The sequence below is a fragment of the Mus caroli genome, chromosome 19 (assembly GCF_900094665.2).
Source record: "Mus caroli chromosome 19, CAROLI_EIJ_v1.1, whole genome shotgun sequence".
NCBI lineage: Eukaryota > Metazoa > Chordata > Mammalia > Rodentia > Muridae > Mus > Mus caroli.
In genome coordinates this window covers 25385570-25407929 of record NC_034588.1, presented here as the reverse complement: position 1 = coordinate 25407929, position 22360 = coordinate 25385570, and the positions used below count along the sequence as shown (strand labels likewise).

Sequence of the window (22360 nt, the reverse complement as noted above, 5' to 3'; positions counted from 1 at the left end):
TTGTTTAGTTGATTTTCCTGTAAGCTTGAGACTTAAGGAATTGAAATTTGAGAGCATTACTGTGTCTTGGAACTTAGAATCAGAAATGCTACTAGAGATTCTTTTTTTCTTATTCTCCATGGGTGCATTGAAGAATGGAATTCAGCATTTCTAAATGACCACTGGGTCCTGGAGCTATAAAACCTGTTTTCACAGATGATGTATGCAGGTAGTTTGACCAGAGTTAAGAAACCCTGTCTTCCCTTACTCTCTTTGTTATTTCTTCTTTCTTTTCTACTTCTCTTCTCCTTTCTTAATCTCCACTCACCTTTGAACACCTCTCTTTTCTTCCCCTCTTTAAATATAGTGTCCTTTGTGGTGAGAAATATTCAGGGGTGGACACTTGAATGTGGTATGGTCCTGGTCACTTGCACATGTGTATAGACATGTCACTAAACATCTCCCCCCAGCCTCCTCCTCAGCTGCCCAAAGGGAAGCCTCTCTGTGCTGGGTGTGGCCTCCCTCGGCTTTCTTCTTCTAGGTTTCCCTCTGCCAGCTGTGACTCTTCCCTGGCAAAGCTCCACATGAAGATTTCTGCAGAGCTTAATATATTACTTAATCATCAGGCCTGTTCTGAAGTTATAATATGCTAATTTCCCCTTCAGTGGCTTTTGGATTCTTAAATTCTGGGAGAGAAATACTCGCCTGTCATTTTGGTAGTTTTGCTTGACTTCTTTGTCACAGCCTTGTTTAGGTAAGAATCTATTCTGCAGTCCTGGAAACATATTGGGCTTTTCTTGCTCTTTGATCCAGTGTCAACCATAAGACCTGTCTATAACCCCGTCTTCATAGGTAGGATCCTATCCTGTTGGTAAATATCCTGGATTATTTCTTTGGGTTTCCTAGCGGCCTCTGAGGGCAGGCCCTTCTTGGTACCAGAGATTCCTTTCTCAGGCTCCAGGGTACCTCCCTCTGTCTTCCAGGGAATTCAAGGTTTTGTGTTTTTCTCCCAGTAAAGAAGGAATGTAATGGAACTTGGTTGGATTCTCTCCTTTTTTCCTGTGATTGATGGTGGCAGTACCTGACTCTCACTCCAGATCCCCTCCACCGAATAGCCTCCTGGTTCCCTTTCCAGGGCATAGCTGCTCCTCTCAGCCCCGAGTGCCTTCTCTGTCCACCTAGAAGTTCCCTCTGGATCCTGGTTTCTCTTGCTGCTGCAGAGCTTTCGTGTGCCAGGTGGGTTCTTCAGAGCGTTCACATCCCTCTTCTACTTATTCCTTTCACTCACTGGCATGTTCCCTGTGCACCATTGTCTGAAATGTCCTGAATTTTGGACTCAATTCCAGGTTGTCAAAGGCATGGTTTGAACTGAACAATCCAAAAGAATGGAACAGCTTCAGCCCCTTTCTACTTTATTCTCTTTACCCATCCCGGCAGGGAGGACGGGAAAGAATACATCCTCTAGTTCCCGAAAGAATGTCTAATATTCGTCCTTTCTCCATAAGATACACAGCTTAATCCTTGCTTTAGACATTTTTCTTTTCTTTTTTTCTTTTCTTTTCTAAATAAACAGGGCCTAATTGGAAAAAGCTGAGAGAGCTAAGCAGAAAAGAATATAAAACATTTACTGAGCTTGGAGGTGCATATTGAATGCTGCAGGAAATTTGCATATGGATTACTTGGGGAGAAAAAAAGAAACATTGTCAGCCCATTAGTTTCTGTGATGGACTCCCACTGACTAAAGTCCAAGGACTCTGCCTTGTTTTCTCCAGCTGTTCTTTTCTGTAATCATTTCTCTCTGGCCACAGGGCAGCTCTTCTGTTGGTGTTCTCTGTACTGAGGGAAAAGACAAAGTAAGGGGTGTAATTGCACCTACAGCGCAGTATGCAGGCTGCTCCTGGTGTAACTTGGATTGTACTCCGTTTCTGAGAGCATTGCTGCCTTGTCCCATGGATTTCCAAACCACCTTTTCTGTCTCTGCAGGTGTGAGAAGTGGCGACTCTTAGATTGCCCCCCTGGTGCCTCAGTTTCTCTAAATGCAAAGTGAGAGGTAGGGCTTAGCAGCAGTGTTAACTGGAAATGGAAAAGAATCAATGAATATTTATAAAAGTAAATTCAGTCCCTGGAATATAAGATTCCACAGAAATTCAAAGCATAATTAAGGTAAAGAGAACAGATTAGTGTTAAATATATGTGTGAAACACGTTTTACATTTCCTTCCAACAAAGGCTGAATTTCATTTACTCCCAAGTGAGGGGGGGAAGTGGTATTGTGAATTAGGCTTCTAAATTTGGATTTTGATATGTTGATTAGTGTACTGTAGACATAAAGCAACATGTTGACATTTCTCAGCAAGCGTGTGTGTGTCTGTGTGGGGTAGAAGATGGACATATATAATAAGCAAATGTAATTACTATCGGCAGTATTCCTCCAGGAGAGCCAACAAAAAGAACTAAAGAAAGAATTGTTATCCAGAAAGACACTGAGGTACTTTCTGAGTCCGTGAAACATCATTTAACATATATCAGCTCTGTGGTCTGCAGTATGAGGCGAGATTCCCTTTTATGAAGAGATATTAGCTATTGTCTGCAGAATCTCATCTGTGTAGCTATGTCATTGTTTAGAAGGCAGCAGAACGTGTCCCTTTACAAAGGTTATTGAGAGGTATGGAAACCAATACAAAGATCCAAAATCAGTATTGATCAGCCTATTTTAAGTTCTCTACAGTTCAAGCTTCAAAGTTGTTGAAAACAAAGGATCTGGGGGGGGCGACGCGACAGAGAAGTCCTAATAAAGGAAAGCCTTCCTCACAGTTACCAAGTGCCACAGTGGCACTGATTGTCAATGGAAACATATGTCACACATTCTCAAAAGGCTTTATCTTTTGATCCCATCCCCTTCAACCTAAGTCCATGTGGTTTTCTTTGTCAAGGTCTCTTGGAGCAACTGAGTTTTTCTCTAGAGTGTTAAAGACATAGGCAAACCTTGCAATGAGAAGTCTCGTTCATCAGAGAATTACATAGTTTAGACCTCTGGGTCCCAAGAAAACCAAGAAACAATGAACCTTTATCCCCAGCTAAGAATATTATCCCCAGAGCCCACTTAGGCAACAATCACTACATAATGTTTTAATGCAAACGATCTGGGCGTGGTTCGGGTAGATCTTCTGGGGCTTCACTGTCACAGATTGTTGCTCTAGAACAGGTGACAATATTATTCTTTAGGAAAGCTTTAGAGGTACAGACCCCAGGCCTCACCCAGACCTACTGAATCAGAGCAGAGCTTTGTGGAGATAGAAACCCAGTCAGTAACCCCGGATAACTCGGGTCTGTGTGCCATCACTACACAATGAATGCTATACAAACTTTCAGCAGTTCTCTTGTGATCATGGAATAAATGATGAACAGAGAATAGTTTTGGTATTTAGACAATCTGACCCATTGCTACTTATTAATCATAGACATTGCAAATTTTACGTGTTGAACTACTGGCAGATTCCAGATACTGTAGTATGTTCTAGGAACAGGAATAAACATGGCCGAATCAGAAGTCAGAAGTGAACCGTTCAGTAGATCATTAGGAAGGAAAGATGTCAGCAGAGAAAGTATGGTCACCAGGCTGAGATTCAGCTAGAGGGTCAGTGTGCGTTCCCCCCAGACCCAGGCTGTGCTTTGGCAGGGCTCTTGATTCATACGGCAACAGATAAGCAGAAGGGCTGTGTGTTTCTCTGCCATCTCCCAGTAGGAAGGAACCCAAACCCAGTAGAATTTCCCTCCTGGATGAACACAGTTATTGCCCACACATCATTTCGTTTGGGGAATACAGAGAACCCAAAGGATTTGCTCATAGTAGAGAAATGACAGCATGATCCCAGGCAGCCTATTGCCAAGAGCGTCTCTAGATCTATTCTGTGGATTTTTACTGTTTAGGTTCCCTTGGGCTGGGTGGCCCTGTGACTAGACAGCCACCAGATTTCCCCGTCTTCATCGCCCTGCCTGTCTTCAAGGCTTTCAGGCTGATCCTAGTTCATCTCCCTAGGCCTTCTGGAACATCCTCATGCCGAAAGGCCTCTTTCCTTCCCTCTCCCCCTTTCCAGTGGTGATTACCTTTCCATTTCAGTCATTTCCAGTTTGAATTTGATTTGCATATCTAACCTACTAATTATACCAATTACTTCCAGCACTTCTGTTTTCTAAAACGAAGTCAGAAAACTGACCCTTCTTGTTAAAGTCAGTTTCGGTCTCTCCTGTGTGGATCTGTAGAGATATACTTTCCCCTTCTCACCCTAAGTCTCATTTCCCTCTCCCTCCCTCCCTCTCCTCTGTCCATCTGTCTGCCTTTCATTTCCATCTATTGATCTGTCTACCTACCTACCTATCATACGTATGTATGTATGTATATATGTATGTATGTATGTATCATCTATCTGTCTGTCTGTCTGTCTATCTATCTATCTATCTATCTATCTACTAGCTGTCATCTACCTATTATTTGTCTGTCTCTATCGCCTCTCTTTCTCTTTACAAGTGTATCTTTAGAAGACCAGCTACTGGTGAGTGGGGTTTATTGGCTCTCAAATGCTCATGTTTCTGGTTCTGTTTGTCTGCAGTCCAGTGTACATTCTTTAACTAAATACCGCTCTTGAAAGATCAAAAGGAGTTCTCCCTGCTTTCATTTTGTTCTTGGCTGTAGCTCACGGATAGCTTTCTTCATTCTTTTTTTTTCTTAATTTGTTAAGAAAAGAAGGTCTTTTTTTTCCTACAGAAGAAACAGAAGTGGCTCTGTGGATCATAAAGGGATCGTTAGCATTCACTAATAGAGCGTGCTCTTATATTGCTTTACTGCCATATCCTTTCAGTGTTATTCACCGAGCAGCTGAAATAATTGGGCTTTGAATTTTTAGATCACTATAAAGCAAGACCCGTGTCACTTACTGCTTGATGTAATTGTGGTGTATGTATTTATTGAGGCTATTTATTCATCTCCCTGGTGGACAACTTTGTCAAAGCTAGTTGAGATATGTCTGTGGTTGAGCTGGGAATCTAGGAAGCCATGCATTTCATATAACACTTAGAAATTATAGAGGCTCCACAAACAGCATTTGTCTCTAGACCTTAGGGTGTGATCTTTGATTTGCTCCATCTTTGATTATTCCCTTTACGTTCATAAGAACAATCACTGTTTGGCAGAATGTGGGGTTACTCTGAGTAGGTTTTAAGTCCTAGGGAGGGGGAAGGAGGTGGGAGGAGGGGGTGGGGTGAGGTAACATGACTCTTTCTTATTGCATTATAAATACAAAACATGCTACTGCATCATGAAACAGACACGCCTGGGCCTTGTCTTATTCAGGCTGACAGTTCCATGAGGATGTTATAGCCATATACATGTGGCAACTGAACTTAACTGTGGGGACAAAGAATGCTTTCCTATAAAAGAAGTATTTCAGCCAGGATCTAAATGATGCAAAGGGTTTAAGCATCCAAAGATGAGGAAACCATTTTCCCAGTAAAGGAAGGAGACGGCTTATGCAGTGGCCTAGAGGCAGGAAAGAGCCATAGTGCCTTTGAGAAGCTAGAGCTGTGGAGCTCAGAGAGAAGGGATGGTGTAGGTTCTCCTGGAGCATCAGGTAGGACCTCGGGATCCATGAGCATCAGGTAGGACCTCGGGATCCATGACAAGGCTTAAGGGCTCCAGCTTCAAGAATCCTTTGGGGGGACTGGCATAGAAGAGAGCCTCATTGGGCTTTATTTTGTTCTTTTCCTGAAACGGCCTCAGCAGTAGCATGGTTTCTAGATAATAGAGTGAGTGGGTGAGGGAGACAAGAAGAACATTAAGGAAGACTGGAGGGTGGCCAACCTCAGAAGTCCAGATGAAGAGAGGTGTGTGCATGCCTGTGAGAATCTCGAGGATTTGAAATGAAATATGGGTGGATGGGAGAAGGAGCTGGCAAGAGTGCCTGGCTGAGTTTTTATAGATTGTCCTCTTGGGTACTATGGGGAAAAAGACATTAAATAGACAGGAGGCCTGCAGCTCACGGGAGGTGGAGGTTGAGGGTCTATGCCAATGTTAATTGTAGGTAGCCATGAGGGTCAGGATGTCATACACATGTGCTGCTTTCTGCAACGGTAGAAAATAGTAACAGGAATTGCATTTTCTTTTCAATAAGCTTTGTCTTCAGTGGTGTTAGAAGTGCAACAACAAATATCTAGGTGTATCTACATGACAGTTACAATAGAATGTATAGGGCACCTAGCATGTCCTTGGCTCTTGGCTCCTACTAGACTGTGGGAATGTCTGAAACACCTTTCTTTCCTCCACTTAAGGTTTTTACAATTATCTTGACCTATGTGTTAGAGAAGCAGGGTCTATGGATGAATCAGAAGCAATTTCAAGATGTGTGTGTGTGTGTGTGTGTGTGTGTGTGTGTTTGCTTATCTTATTTAGTGGCCATGCTAAAAGCTCTTTCATTGTCTGGCCGAAGGTGCCACCTTAAGCCCTTCTAGAATCCTCCTGTTGATTCTTCTGTGCTGGGTCTCACATTGCACTTGTTTCTTAGCAGCCCATGTTTCCGCGTGGCTCACAGATGCATACCACATATTTTCCCCAAATTTGAGAACTATAGTTAGTTAAAAGAAAGATTATGCCAGGAACATACGGCTCCCCGTACTTTCTAGTCGTTGCTGATGGCTTCACTCTGTGCTTAGACGCTGCTAAGAGTGCTTGGTATAATTTAGGAGCGCAAGTCCTTGTGAATTTAAATCCCTAATATTTTGCATTGTGTAAATAAAAAAAAAATGAAAAAGTGGAGTTCGTTATTGGAGTCCCCAAATAACATGTTTTAAAACTGTATCTTTTCCCCTGGGGAGTTTGCATTCCCCGTTGGAGGCAGTAGTGCTGTCAGAGGTCATGATTCTACTTGGTGTGGTGCTGTCTTCTAGCTGGATGTCCTGCCAGGTAACTAACTGCACCTCTAACCTAAGTCCCCTGCGGTGATTTAACAGAACATTTTTCCCATATGCGTGTGTATTTGCATCCTTGGTCTCCTGGTGGTAGCACTGTTTGGAGGAGATGGAGGAACTGCTAGTAGGTGCAGATTTGCTGGAGGAGGGCATACCTGGGGGGGGGGCGTGGGGGCGGCTGAGAGTGAATAGCCTTGTCTCATCTCCTGCTTATAGATGGGGTGTGGCCAGCCAGTTTCCGGCTCCCGTCATTTGCTGTGCCTCCCTGGCCATTGTGGACTATCACTTTAGAGCTGTTAGCCAAAATAAGCTCCTTGTTCTCTATGGTGTCTTATTATAGCGACAGAAAAGTAACTGATACACATCACTAAGTATTAATCATTAAGGACAATAAATAAATGCCAGATAATTTAGCCACACAATCGATGATGAAGGTGTTGTACCGCGCAACATTGATGGGTTAAGTACTTTCATGCCAGGTTCTTGGGGAAAAGGCCACAGTTAAAACTGGCAATGAGATAAATTAACAGAAGAGAAAACACCTTGAAAATAACTCACTGTACTCCTTTTATGTTTTGGAAGGCTGAGAAACGAGGGTAGCAATACCTGAACGCAGCAGTCGACTGCCCTAAGTGACCAGCTGTGATTTCTTACCGAATGCAAAGCATCTTAAGTATTGGGATGGTTACATACGTCTCTGACTTGACCATCTGGGGCCAAATTTTACTTAACTCTTATGATAAGTGGACTCAGTTCCACGGGGAAGAAGTGGGAGACACTTTAAGTGCCATAGCCTAGAAGGTTAGGGTCCTTATTTCTATCTCAGAATTATAGGGATCAAACTTTGTTGCACGCATAGCAGTGATTGAGTAATAGCACAGTCTCAATATCCCACAGGTCATTGCTGAGAGGAGTTAATAGGGCCAGGGATAGTTTTTTGTTTGGTTGGTTGTTTTTTTACACATGAATAAACCAAGTCTAAAGGAGGGAAGGGACAGAATGTGATAGCAATTCCCTCTATGACCAAGAAAGGGAAGCTTCAGATACTGGGTGACGTCCTCCTCTTTCTGATTTTAAATAAGACATTTAAAATCACCTCAGGTAGGAGACCTGAAAAGGTTTTTGTATGTCATGTGCCAGTCAGCCTCGAATGAACCGTGTGTGTGTGTGTGTGTGTGTGTGTGTGTGTGTGTGTGTGTGTGTAGGGGGGGGGTTAACACACTGGGAGGCAACTGAGTGACAGGTTTTCATGAACCAGTCTGGATTGTCACAAGGGTCCCCATCCCAGGACTGTGGAGCCACCAGGCAGAGACACATGTGTGCACGTGCGCATCCACATCACACTGAGTTTTCCTTTGTCATGCCATCAGGACCAAGGCAGGATTCTGAGGCCATCCTTTCTGTGTCTGTTTCCTTTGAAGTGAATAGTGGCTTTTATAAGAGATAGGGGATGTCTGTGGAAGCAATACATAACAGAAATTGATGACTTTTTCTTTTTTTCTTTTTTCTTTTTTTTTTCTTTTTTTGTAGAAAAGTGATGTCAGGCAAATTTCCCTGCCTCTCTGGTCTTCCCTCCTCCCATCATAATGGTGGAGAGTTTGCATTTGAAAGTAAAAAAGGCTTAAGACATAATTTTTTAATCCCATCTTTCCTGCCCACTTGCATCTCTTCCAAAGCTTGTCAGGAGCAGATCTGGAATAGCAAGAACCATTAAAAATTTGGCATATTGCACTCTGTTTTTTTGGAATATACTTAGTGTGGGCCAATTTATGGTAAATTATTCTCTTCTCTCCGTGTGTGAATTTCCTCTTCTTTCTTGGCAATTTTCTGCTTGCTTCTGTATCCCTGCGCGCACACGTGTGCATGCACACACAGACACACATACACCATTTATTGCAGAGTCTGTAGAATATGTGTTACAAGTGTTTCAGTGTGTGCCATGACTATATCCACAAGTACATATGCACATATTTGCACCAATGTGCCTATATGATAAGCAAATTGACTTAAACAGTTTGTCTCAGAGGCTTGTGTTGCTGAATGTATGTTAGCATACATTCTGTTTGAACCCACAGACAGTTTCTCAGTCAAGAGTTGACAGAATTCAGCAGTCATTTTGGAAAACACCATACTAAATAAATATATTGCTTCATGCCGTTGTACCAAGCATGCCAATTCTTAATGAAGCTGAAGCCAAGCAGTGAGATCTCTCATCATTACCGTCAAAGACTATTAATTACTGGATAGCCAGGTCCACTGACAGTGAGAACGCTGGCATGAAGGCCTTGTGACAAACACTTTACCCAAACACAGTGTCCCCAGCTATTATGTGGTTAGGACCTGCAACCTTAGGTCTGAACTGCTGCTGTCTCCCATTTAGAGAGAGGATGGTTGGAGAATGGTTGACAGAGGCATGGCATCATGGGAAATTGTTGGGCCTGCTCATTGGGAATTCTTGAGTCAGGGCAATTCAGGGCAAAGTCCTAAAGCATTTTTCTTCATGAGAAATCGATGAGTGGCTGTTTCCTGGCATATTGTAGAGCATATTAGCTTGGTTTTAAAAGGGCAATTTAGAACAGTTTCTTTTCCTTTATGCATGAGGAAGGCACACATTTATATGTCTTGAATTATTGATAATAACATGTTTCCAATGTGTTAGTGTGTGCTTAGTTCAAATTTGGGGAAGGGTGTGGTAAGAAAACAGTAAGTTCACTTCACCAGTATTGCTGAGAGTTTCTCAGCATATGACTAAAGGACTTAATCCAGCAAGCACGCACATGCCATCAAATAGAACCATGTGTTGTAATTAGTGTTTTCTCCACGTGGATAGATACTCATTTAATTAAATATACATTTTGCAGTAGTTCTATAGAACATTAAAATCCAATATTTAGACCTCATAAATGTATTTTATAGCTTCTAAGAGGTTGGCTTTTGATGTCATTGCAAGTAGTAACTAGCTTTCTCCCTAATTAAAAGGCCCTAATGGGTTCACTACACAAGGAAGTCTAGGAAATCAATATGCTTTCTTATAAGGGTTCAGTCTCCATTTCATTTAACATTTATTTAGCAAATAATGCACGGTCACTTTGAGTATACGCCAAGCTCTGTACCTAGCGTGGGCAATAAAATGATTAGCAAGACTGGGTTCCCTGTCCTCATAAAGTCCACAGCCCAATGAGAGGAACAAACAATCCAATTAGTGTGCCTCTGTGTGCAGCTGGAAGGAAGCTGGTCATGTGTGGGGCAAGCCCAATGAAGAGCCTCAGAAAGGATGTGGGTCCGTGGCTCTACCAGCAGAGGGCGCTGCACAGGAAAAAAGCAGCAGGCAAAAGGGACTTAAGGTTCAGTGAGGGTTGGGTAGCTGGGCCACACTAGAGCCAGGCAGGGGTGTGGGTTTAGAGAATCAGGAAAGGGCCTTCGGACAAAATGTTAAGGTTTAGGCCTCTATTGCATCCCTGGCCCCATTCCTTTCTTTGACCTGCAGAGTCTGTCTGTCTGTCTGTCCCTCCCTCCCCCTCTTCTTCCTCCCCCCTCATGCTTTTTTCCATTGATCTTTTCATTTTTATTAGTTCTTTCTTATTTCATCCATCCCTATCTGTCCTCTAAATACATGTTCAAAATGTATTTCTGAGGCAGACATTCAGAAAAAATTTAGTATTTCTTGCCTAAAGTACATTGCCGTTGTTCAGCTGTGAACTTTGGTACACAGAAAATCACAAGAAAGTGTTAAAGCTGGCTTGGTTTATGCCAATCTCATGGAATATACTAGAAGCATTGGTAAGGCAGGGTTGAGCCTGATGTTTCCCCTGTACCACCCAGAGTCTAGGGAAATGCTGGGTGATCAGAAGCCCAGCAAGGCCAGGCTTAGGGAGCGGGAATTGGTCACTATTGACTGTACCGCCATAGTAGTTGGTCACTACTGACTTTTATGTTAAAGTTTTAAAGCACCTTTACCACAGAGAGGCAGACCATTGGACTGTTGCTTTTTATTTGTTTACCTTTTATATATTTCACAGAAGCATCATGCCTGATGCCATGGGTAGGGAGCAGGCCAAATGGAGCCACCAACACACACAGAGTCTCACATATGAATGTATCAGTACAATGCTAGGCGATTCTGAACTTCAAGCCAGTAATGGTGTCTGTGAGCACATGGAGGGAAGGAAAAGCTGGGTGCCTGGAGGTTGCCTAAACATAATTTTTGTTGTTTATTCATGTGACTTCATATAATACAAATGAGTGTGCATACATCAAAAGTCAAAATTATACCCAGCTAAGTGATACTTACCAAGTGCCTACGTAGAAAATTAAATAATTAATTGCTTTTAAGTGATTTTATACACAATTCTTTTCAAACCCATAGACATATATTTGCTATGCTGGCATATATCCAATATGCATTTATTGTGACCTTGCCAGCCCCTGAAGAATATATGCTCTTGTGGGCAGTCACAGATTGCCTGAAGTCAATGGCAGCTAACAACAGAATCTCCACACAAGCAGTGTTTTATTGTTTACTTGGTCAAAGGAATAGTGACTTCCTCAAAGTTGGAATTTTATTACATTGTATTGATATAACATGGTAATATACACATTTATCTTATGGGTATATCAAACTTCTTAAATTTGAGTATCTGAAAAGAGCTTCTGCATCCATTTTACATAGCTGTGTTCTGCTTTGACAGACTCCTTTTGTAGCTGTGGAGATAATGCCCACGGTTCCATTGTTACAAACCAGACGCTTGATAAGTTCCATAAGAGTTCAGTATGGTTCAGTTGTTGGCACAGAAGTAGCATAGTGTCCCCCACATTGTCACACAGCCTCTGTCGAATCATCCGCCAGCTTCATTTTACTTCTTTCAGTGCCTCGTCATTTAGAGTCCCCTCTTAAGATCAGCTGTGACCCACAGCCCAAAGTGGTCAAGAGCAATGAATCGCCTTAAACCAGTAAAGATCATGTATGTGTACCCGTGCAGGTGACCTTGGCTTTACACGGATTTACTAATCAAGAAACAAGTACAGCAAGGCAGGAAAGGATTTCTGAGCTGGCTAATGGATTCATTTTGCACAGGAGAATAACAGGGAAAGAACGACGACTGGAGCCTAGGACTGTTTTGGAAAACATTACTGAACGGGTTTTATGTTAGTCCTGCAACGTTTTTAATAGTTCCAGAAAATCTGGATAAATGAGAACCATAGGCCATTTAAGGATGCTGGATGAGAGGCACATCCCAAATCCAAGACTTTCTAAGGCCAATACCATATATCTGTTTGTTTGTTTTTTTTCCTTCTGCTGTCCTTAACCAGACCCAAGAGCAGTCAGACCTTAAGGGTTGTCATAGACAAGCAAGCACAGGTCTCTTTAGATACCAGGACCCTTTGGGAGTTCAGTCTAAGTAACTTTGGAGCCAAGGCAGTTGTCATATAAAATCGGTTATTCCCTCTTAGCTGCTGGACGGTAATACAGTCATCCATGAGTATGGCGCTAGGAACACAAGGATGACGGAGCTGTAAACAGGAGTAAAAATATGCAGAGATGTGGCCTCTGTCATCCTTGCCCTTTTACCAAGCTGAACGGAACAGGGAGCAGAGAGGAAGTCAGTGTCGCTTGGCGAATCAGACATGGTCTTCCTGTAGACTGATGTGGTAAACATTAAGGTTTGCTGAAGCATTCGGTGCTATTTAGAATACCCTGGGAACAGAAACTGAGTGGAATGACAGAGAGTTAGAGTGTCCCCAGATGGAGATTCACGGAAGGGAATTCAACCCCGGTGAGTCCAGTGTGCTTCCCAAGTCTTTCTGTTGGAATCTGCATCCTTTTTGTTTTAAATGGATTTTTCTTCTTCTTCTTGTTTCACTATTTAAAATTAGGCTGTATTGTTTTGTGTTCGAAGAAAATAGATGACTCTTTCTGGTTTATTTCAATCAAGGCATGTTGTTTATTCTTTTCTTTAGTTCTAATGTTTATTTCCCCTTTTCCAAGCTATATCACACTCTGTACTTTAATGATAAGGATCATGAAGTGTCCCAGGACTTGCATCTCCAAGTGTAATCTCTGAGCGTTGATCATTTTCTGGCGTCACCTGGAGACAGACACAGAAGTGCTCACTCTCCTCTGGAAGACCTAAGGCATTGGGATCTGCATCTTAAAACCTCCATGTGACTCACGTGCACATCCAGTTGGATGTGCTCTGGAAGTAAACCGTTAGCTGAGTATATTCATCAGAGTTCTCAACGTCTCTTAGTTGTGTAAACTGGACTGCTTTACTTCCTTGGGCCCTTTCAGAGTCACAAAAGAAATCTTACACCCTTTGAAGGAAGCAGTTAATCCAAGGGGACTTGATCTCCTAGACTGACTATGGAAGTCACCATGACGGTAGCCAGGGCATCAGAAATGTTTGCTGAATTTTCCATGGGAGCCTCTCATCCCTATTGTTTGGGGGTGGTGTGTTGAGATACAGACTAGTACCGAATTCATCAGTCCTTACCGCACAGCCAAGTGGCAGCCAACACTAATGGGATTAATTGGTCTTGACTGGTGGAATTGTAAAAGTGTGTTTCTCCAAGGGTCATAAACACCAAGCCTTAATTGAAATCAAATGTATATTTTAAAAAAGTTTTCCACCGTCATAGACTTCTTTCTGTTTTGGTTTTGTTGATATTAGCAATGGTATAGAAACCTGATAAAGAAGGTTCGCTGTCATTACTGCTTTGAATACAAACTTGTCCTTCTTGGCACTCTAAGTAGCTGATTAGAGAAGGGGATAATATTCGACTTGATTATTGGTTACACATATGGAATAAATCCCATTTTAATCGTGTTTAATGAGCCTTTCATTTCTAGAACCTTACACAAAAGCTTCTAATAGAAACAGATAGTAATATTTCAAAGGTCATCTGAATGTTACTGAATGTCAACAATCCGTAATCAAGCCAATATATATTGATGATGATTGCAGTCCGGTCTCATTCTTTAAATATGAAATAATTTTCTAAATTGGCCAAGCGATGCAAGCTGAGGTTCTGTAGGTCCGAGGGAACTTGAAAATGTCTAATTAAAGATTGTTACTTAAAACCAGCATTAAAGAGATTTTTCTTAGAATGAGGCGTCACACTATGAAGTATTTTCAAGGCCCTCTGAGATTTAAAGTTCTGTTTCGGGGAGAGCTTCATGCACTGTTCTCCTACACGTCTGCAATTTCACTGAAACATAGAGATGGATAATGTCGCTTTTCTCAACTGGAGACTGTCATCAGCAGCACAATGTGGGGTATTTACTGGTCAGGAGGCCATGAAAAGAGCTGATCGGCATACCTGTCTTAGAACCAGACATCTGCCTGGTAGCAGATTTGAAAGCTGTGAGTTTTGAGACCATCTTCAGCTCTCATTATCTTTTCATGAATAAACCTTGAGTTTTCTTCATGTTTACCTCCTAGCAGCTGTGGACCATGCTTATAGGGTTTGTTCAGGGGGCAGATGCTATTTAGATCAAATTAATAACAAAGAGAAAGTATTTAACATGGACCAACTGTTCGCCAGATCCCATGTCCCCTCTTCCAAGCCTGCCATTGCTCCCTTTTTCTTTTCCTCTCTTATTAAAATCTTGTTTTATTCCTCTTCTTCCCCCTTTGAACTCTTAAGTGTGACTGTGATTTGGTTTTCTTCATCTTCCTGAATTTTATTTGCGTTTGAGTTTAGGACAAATCAGGACCTGTGATTCAGTTATGAGTTATTAGTCTTTGGCTTGATGACTTCAGAGCCAATTCAGGAAGGAGAGGACACGAAGCAGAGCATTGAGGTTTTACAAGCATTGAACCATATCAGGGGTAAAGAGCAACCTGTTGACACTGTATATCTTAGCTCTCTGGGTGTATCTTGAACTGCGGGAGTCACACTGAGAAAACCTGTGACTCAAATCCAGGAAATATTCATAATGCTTCTGAGTCCCTATACCCAGGTGTTCATCTACAAGGTTCAGCGCCTTGAATAGCTCTGTAAAAGTCAGGAAAGATCATAAGATTAAGAGGCAACTATTTTCCCAAACTCTCTAAGAATCCACTTGTAGCTATTTGGGACATTATTTCTTGTTATCCTGAATGACTGATAGCTTATTTCTTAAAGCCTTTGCCTTTAACTGAACTTGCGAACATAGGGATGAAACTGCCTGAGGGAGAGGAAATTCCTGTACTGAATTACAGGGTTATTCCCATAATGGATGATAACACTTCATTATTAAATTGTTCGCTTTCAAGTCCCATCCAGATGCTATTAGAGAAGCAAATAGCACCGCAACTCCTTCCTCTTAAGACACTCACTCACTCAGGTGACTCTGACCCATTGGGCGTTAGACCCTCTACCCTGTCATCTGCCAGTCCTTGAGGACTTGGGACTATAGATTCTTCAAAGATGTTTTTTTGCAAAGAGTGAGTGGTGGTTGCCTGTTAGGAGCTCTTTCATCCATGAAACTGCATTCTGAAGGTAGCCTCTACTGTCTAAACATTCAGTGAGCTCACACCCTGTCTTTAATCATTTTCCCTGAAGATACTGCTATGCTTCTCTGACCACCCTTGTTACAGAGGGAACCTCTGATAGCATCTAGATTTTCATTATTTTCCAGATTGTCTTTTGGCTGTCACATGTTGTCTTTCAATTTTGCTTCTTTATGTAGTTAGGGTATTCTGGTCCTCACTGGAATGCCAGACCGACTGACAGATCGACAGACCTACCTACCTACCTTCCTTCCTTCCTTCCTTCCTTCCTTCCTTCCTTCCTTCCTTCCTTCCTTCCTTCCTTCCTCCTTTGGTGGCTGCTGCTGCTGCTACTGCTGCTTCTCCTTCTCCTTCTTCTCCTTCTTCTCCTCCTCCTCCTCCCCCTTCTCCCCTCCCCCTCCCCCTCTTCCTCCTTCATATTGGTTGTATTAATAATAGCAATCATTTAAATGGACATTGAATAGAAAGGATGAGGAATTGTTAGCCTCATGTAAACTCATATGTGAGCACATGGACAGTTTGAATCACACCAGCACATAACTGGGTTTCTCATGACAGGGGGAAGTGTTGTATGTATCTGGCACCCATAGAAAGCCTGTTAATTTCGCTGTCACTGGTCTCCACTCACGTTGATGCCAAAACAATGTAGCTTTTTCTGTAAGGGGTTAGGTGACTGTAGAAGGGTTGAGAGATTGGAGGCCACCTAATTCTGGGTATATCTCACTGGAATTAGCCCCAGAGAGACATCTGCCCCACAAAAGAGCCTTGCTAGGAATGAGGCTACAGGCTCAGCATGGCCAAAACCACAAGCTGGTTTCAGACCTAAGTGCACTCTGCCAGGTGATTCCAAGCAAAATAAACTGGGCTCCAAGACTTTTCTCTGATTCTTCATTCAGAGTGAACCTTAAAAGCAGACGTTTGCTTGGCAGAGACCTCTTAGCTATGAATTAGGAGTTAATTTAGAACTCTTTGATCCTTAAACTTGAGATCAATTTGAAAATTTGCAGAAATAAGGCCCCATAAATTCCAGAAACCNCCCCCCNGCNCCNCGCCCCCCCCCCCCCAGCTACACTTGGCTGTGAAGAAGTCGTCAGCTTTGTCAGCATTCTTTCTTCGTTCAGTCTAAATTTAATTTTTTTTATGTGAAATAGAAATCAGGAAAACACCGAAAATTATTTTAAGCAAAATATCGAAATTGAAATAAACTAACATATGTCCGTGAGACATGTATAACTCTCAATCAAAAATAAGTGCAACTTCCATAAATTTCTTAAAATACTCCAGCATGCAGAATGTGATCAGCTTAAATAGACGGGGTGTTGTGACATAGTTGACTATTCTCTCTACTTAGTTCATCCTTTACTTAAGGGTGAAATTTCCAACTACTGAACCTTCCCAACCAGAGCTCTTGTCAGCGAGGGAACCAGGGCATTTCATGAGGTCCTTGCAGCACGTAAGCAATGTTGACTAATTTTGAGTGGAAATAGCCCTTGTCATACTGTCTGTCCCACTTTTACCAATGTCTATCTGCCCCATTCCCACTACATCCCTCAAAAGACCCAAACAAACAAAGAAACAAAAAACAGAACAAAAACCTTATCACTTACAGGCTTTCCCGATGTATTTCTTACTGTCCCTTTGAATGTTAGCATCACTTTGACCTATAGTAATAGCTAACAATTTTCCCCCAAAGAAGCCATTAAATTAATGGTATTATTAACAAACTACAAACACAAATTTTTAAATAATCAACCTTTTATCTTTCTCTTATTTATAGCTAGGTAATGCAAATTTTTAAAATAAACAACAATAATAAATTTAATAATAACAAGAATAGTAAGTAGTAGTTTATTTAAAAATTAATTAACATTAAAGTGAATTCTCTTGTCTCCTAGTTACCGTTAAAATAGCATTTTGAACACTACTCAGCTTGGCATTACCCTACATGTTGACACTAGCCACTCATTTGGAAGTTGCAAACCTAGGCAAACATTTAAGTACATAACTGATAGACCGTATCTAGTGGGCACCTGCGTTCCCCATCCTACATTCTTAACCTTTCCTGCCTTCTTTTTCTGTCATAGATCACTTTAATTTTTCTTGTTAGTTTTTGTTGTTATTATTGTTGTTGAAAACTTTCTTCCTTCTTGGGCCCTTCTATGGAGACCAATTTTGAAAGAGCAAAAGGGTGTTAATTTTTTAATAAATCTTCAAGATACACACTACTATATTTCTATTGATTGAGCCAGATGGCTCACAGTGAATATTCTCTGACATAAGTAATCACAGAAATGAGTTTGGGACCAAAATCTGGTATGGAACATGGCATGTATGTGCTGTGGGAAAGATGCAATTCACATAAACATATGGGTATTTTTAGAAGCAATATTTGTTACTGTTTGGATTTAATTTCATCTTACTGTTAGCTAAGTATAAACTAACGGTTGTTTTTCTTCCCTCGTCTCAGGCATTTGGGTCCTACTCAATAACTAAACCTTGTTTTCTTTTTGCAGTTTGAAGGCTGCAAGAAGGCCTTTTCCAGGCTGGAGAACCTCAAGATTCACTTGCGGAGCCACACGGGTGAGAAGCCATACTTGTGCCAGCATCCGGGCTGCCAAAAGGCCTTCAGCAATTCCAGTGACCGTGCCAAGCACCAGAGGACACATCTTGACACTGTAAGGATGGCAGGGGCTGGCCACCTTTCAGCCTCAGCTGGGTGCCAAAGGGCCCCTCTGATGGTAGGATGGAGCAGGTGTTTGCTTGCTGGTCTTAAGGTCACAGAGGGCAGTGCCAGGCAAAGCAGCAAAACGCAGTGAAGTGTTCACAGGGCTGACCTGTGTGGCTGTTTTATTTTTTATTTGTGAATTATGCTATATATCAGAACTTTCTCGGACCAAGGGGTAGTACTTAATCCCTTCTCTGTAGAAAGCAGAAGCAGTTCAGGGGCTATCATACAGTAGTAGGTCTTAGCACACAGAATGCCCGCTAGAGATAATTAAAGCGATTATCAATATATCAAGCTGTACCAAAATAGACAATGTATGCAGCTGGAAAGAATATGAAGTGCAGTGTTTATGTGCTGACCCTGTTCTTTTCCTCTGGACCTAGATTTTCAGCCAGAACGGTGTTGAGCATGAACCTGGGCTTTTGCTTTAGAAACCATCTGTTAATTTTCACCTGTAATTCATCTAAAAAGACAGAGCAGATCTTTCCCCGAGTTCATTTCATACATGCGTTGTCTGTGTTAACAGTCACACATCCTTTTATATCAACCTGATGAGAACAATTGAGTTTTATTTTCACACCCTAACTCCCTTAGTGCCGCTACATTTTACTCCTTGCAAATGCTGTCTATATAACTTTTGTCTTTTTATTTCCTCCCATTATGTTGAAAACACTCCTTTGCATCCGTGAGCTTTGAAGCCATTTTCTTTAGAGGAGGCCAGGTAGATGCTGTGTAATTTCACTTCACTTAACAAAGCCGTTGGGATAAATGCATTATACACATCGTGGATCTCTTATCCCACGTTCTTGAAAATAATGTATTCATGACAGTACTTTCTCAGTGTTAACGTTCTGATGTCTATTATTAAACTACACCCGAGTTTGAATTTTGAAAAGATACTATTATTTCCACACACCTTCTCATACATATTTAAGATTCTTCTGATGTTATAGTTGACATATTTATTACCTTTTTTATATTAGTCTCTATTAGTCATATTTGTTGAAGTCATTTTAGCTTTATATGTCATATAACCTTTCTAAACAGAATTATCTCCTAATATATGTATAAGTGTGATGGTTTGTCTGGTAAATACAGGAAACATAGTTAGCAAAATATGGGAAAAGAAACAGTCCTTTTCTGCTTGAGCCAAGTTGAATTTATTGATCTGTTTAGGACTACTAGAATAGAATGTTAAATAAATACATGAAAACTGCTAAGATTTTCAACATACAAAAATAAGAAAAAATTATGTTAAAGTGTCTGATTTTGTTGTATCAAAAATGGTCTTAATCTTATCCAGCATATTTTCCAGTTTGTTATTGAACCATATCATGGAAGTGTGACCATTCGTATCATGAAAACTGTCTTAAGAAATTGTTCAGCTATCCAGTTCACTGTAGTTTCAGAGCTGTCCTTGAGGAAACCTGATGTTTTTCTACAATACGCTTATTGGTGCTAATTGTAGCTAATCACACAAAACATTTATATAGTAATTAGAGCATTAAAAATATATAACTTTTTTAAAAAGTTTTAAACAAAACTTTTACTTGAATTTTTTGACTTGAATTCAGTACATCTGTTAGAACCCAGTCATTTTTACCATTTTAAAAAGATTTTCTCTATTACACTTGTTAAAACTATTGGTTTTCTTTAAGATCCAAGTTACCTTCTCTTTAAATGCTTATTTCCTTTAATAAATTGTTAAACTTTTTAAGAGCATATTGAAATAAACCACTTGTTTTCTAAAGCAAACTGTAGCTGTTTGAAGAATTTAGAGCTTAAATTTAGGTTCCTTTCCACTAATCATACCTTATACAGAAGCTGACAGGATTTTTGCATTAAAATATCTTTTCAACTAAACAGATCCTTTATTGAAAAAAATGGTTTTCCCACAAAGATTATTGAGTTCATTAAAATAACCCTGAATTTTTTTATTAATACAATTTCTCTACTAACATCTTAAATCTAAACAAGGGAAGTAATTACTCAGGACAGCTGGAAGATCATGAAATACCTTTTCTGAGGGCATGTAGCATTCCATTTTAGGCTTGAATAATCAGAGATAGAATGATGGGGATACCACTACTATTCACACCAGAGCCTGAGAGATGTTTGGGCATCCTGGTCCAAGGTGGCAGACACAAGAGGGAGGGCTCAAGACCAGTTGTGAGGACTGGTTATAGTTGAGCTTTCTCCAAGAGTACCTCAAATCAAATGGAAAATGGAACTCCCAGCCCCATTTCAAGCAGCATAGATGTTCAGAGCATATCAGTGTCCATAAACCTTCTTCCCTGAAGCATACTGATGGTCAGAGACATGAGTGTGTGTGCTCATGGTCAAACTACTAATAAGGATGGATACTGGCTGCTTGCTGCTATGAGCTGAAGGCAGAGTAGGGAAAGCTAGTTCAAGAAAGCCGGGTGAACCCAGAAACGATTCCAAGGGTAAAACAAAATCTGTGTTGCCCCAATGGAAGCGCCTTAGCTGGTGTCTTTCGCCAACACCCACTCACTTTTTTAAAAAGGAGAAGTAAGGGCCTTGTTGCTCTTCTTCCAACATTTAGTGTTAAATTTCTTAGAATTTAATACAGTACACAGCACATTCTGGAAGCTCTGAAACTACAGGGAATTAGTTAGCTGGACCAATTTCTCAAGACAATTTTGCTTTCCGAATGATCACACTTCCATGAATCTTTCATAATCTTAGGTAATCCAATCAATCAGAATCAGCCAAGAACAGTCAATGAGTAATTGCATCCACTATTCAAATTGGGGGTTTCAAATGAAAGATATACCATGATTCTGTCTTGTTCTTGAAGTGAACAAAAATGACAAAATGTTAGTGAATTCTAACCATCATTTCCAGTAAGCAAGTCAGAACATCCATGTGTCTCCTCAGATGATGATAAGCACATGAAAACTCGAGCCTGACAGAGGAAAGGTTGCCATGCCACACTCTTGTTTGGCACAGCAGGCTTCCAGAGCCATCAAGAGAAGAATCCAGATCTTTCTCATACTGTACCGACCAAGGTCTCTGTGCTCATGGCGGATGATTATTCATCTCATGTACACAGTTGCTCCTGTTTTGGTTTTGCGTTTTTAAGTTTTTGGAATAGTTGGGAGATTTTGGTTTAGCTTGAGACCCAAGTCATTGTCTCCAAAGTTCTTATCAAGAACTTTTGTCAGTACTCGGTGAGAGTGTTGGTGTCAGAATGGATTTGAGTTGGTCTCTCCCTCCCCTGTAGGTCTTGGTTCATTTCTACTTAGGTGCCAAGCACTTGGGAGCATCCCTCACATGTTCACATCCCTCATGCCCTCTGCTGCCCTGCCACAGGGAACTGGGATGGACACATTTACACCCTTGTCCCTCAGCCCTCTGCTCACTCACACCCCTCAGACTTTACTCCTCCGTGGCTACTAATATTACTATTCCTCTGGCTGAGCGATAATTCGTCTGTTGTTTGAGACATACTGTTTCTTGCTCGCTTTACACTAATTTTTCCTTCTTCATTCTTTCCCTCTCTTTCTGAATCAGGTACCTACCTCTGAACCGTACCCAGTCTTTTCTGGACTTTTCTACAGCTTCTTTACCTGAACCCTTAAAGAATCTGTTTACTATTTCTGACAATACCAAAGATTTTCTCAGGGAAACATAATTGTAAGTATGTAAGTATTACCTTAAAAAAAATTCCACAAAAGATTTTTATGGTTACACTGCAATGTAAGGTAATCTATTTTTTTTTTAAAAAGCAAGGATAGGGCATCTCTGTGGGGCATTTGTAAAGTTTACCCTTCTCATCTTTATGACGCAGAATTCGGGGGTGTTCTAATTAAAATGCATGAGTATTCCCCAGCACTTGACATCTGTCATTCAGTAACAGCTCTTGCTCTGAGCAGTCTGAAGAAAGCCTGACCCTAATCCCTTTACAGTTTAACCACAGCTCGCTCTTTTCTTTTTCTTTCTCGTTCAGAAACCTTATGCTTGTCAAATTCCAGGATGTACAAAGCGCTACACAGACCCAAGCTCCCTCAGAAAGCACGTGAAGGCACATTCTTCCCGAGAGCAGCAAGCAAGGAAAAAGGTAAATTTCAAAGGGAGTTTTTTCCAGCTGGGAAAAGCACGTTTGAATTATCCTTGCAGTGTACAGAGTTTCTGTGTGGCATGGGAATCTTTGAGTTTGAAGACGTCCTGTGCTGGATACT

The 22360-nt window shown here is 41.2% G+C and overlaps 1 protein-coding gene across 3 annotated transcripts in view; it reads left to right on the top strand.

Annotated features, from left to right (window-relative positions):
- Glis3 (GLIS family zinc finger 3) overlaps nt 1-22360 on the top strand; it is a 421415-nt gene that overhangs the window by 302907 nt on the left and 96148 nt on the right. For all 3 annotated transcript variants that reach the window (XM_021152026.2, XM_021152027.2, XM_029472441.1), the window contains 2 exons: nt 17944-18105; nt 22129-22239. In XM_021152026.2, coding sequence (XP_021007685.1) covers nt 17944-18105; nt 22129-22239 — 273 coding nt within the window. The remainder of the gene's footprint in view (nt 1-17943; nt 18106-22128; nt 22240-22360) is intronic.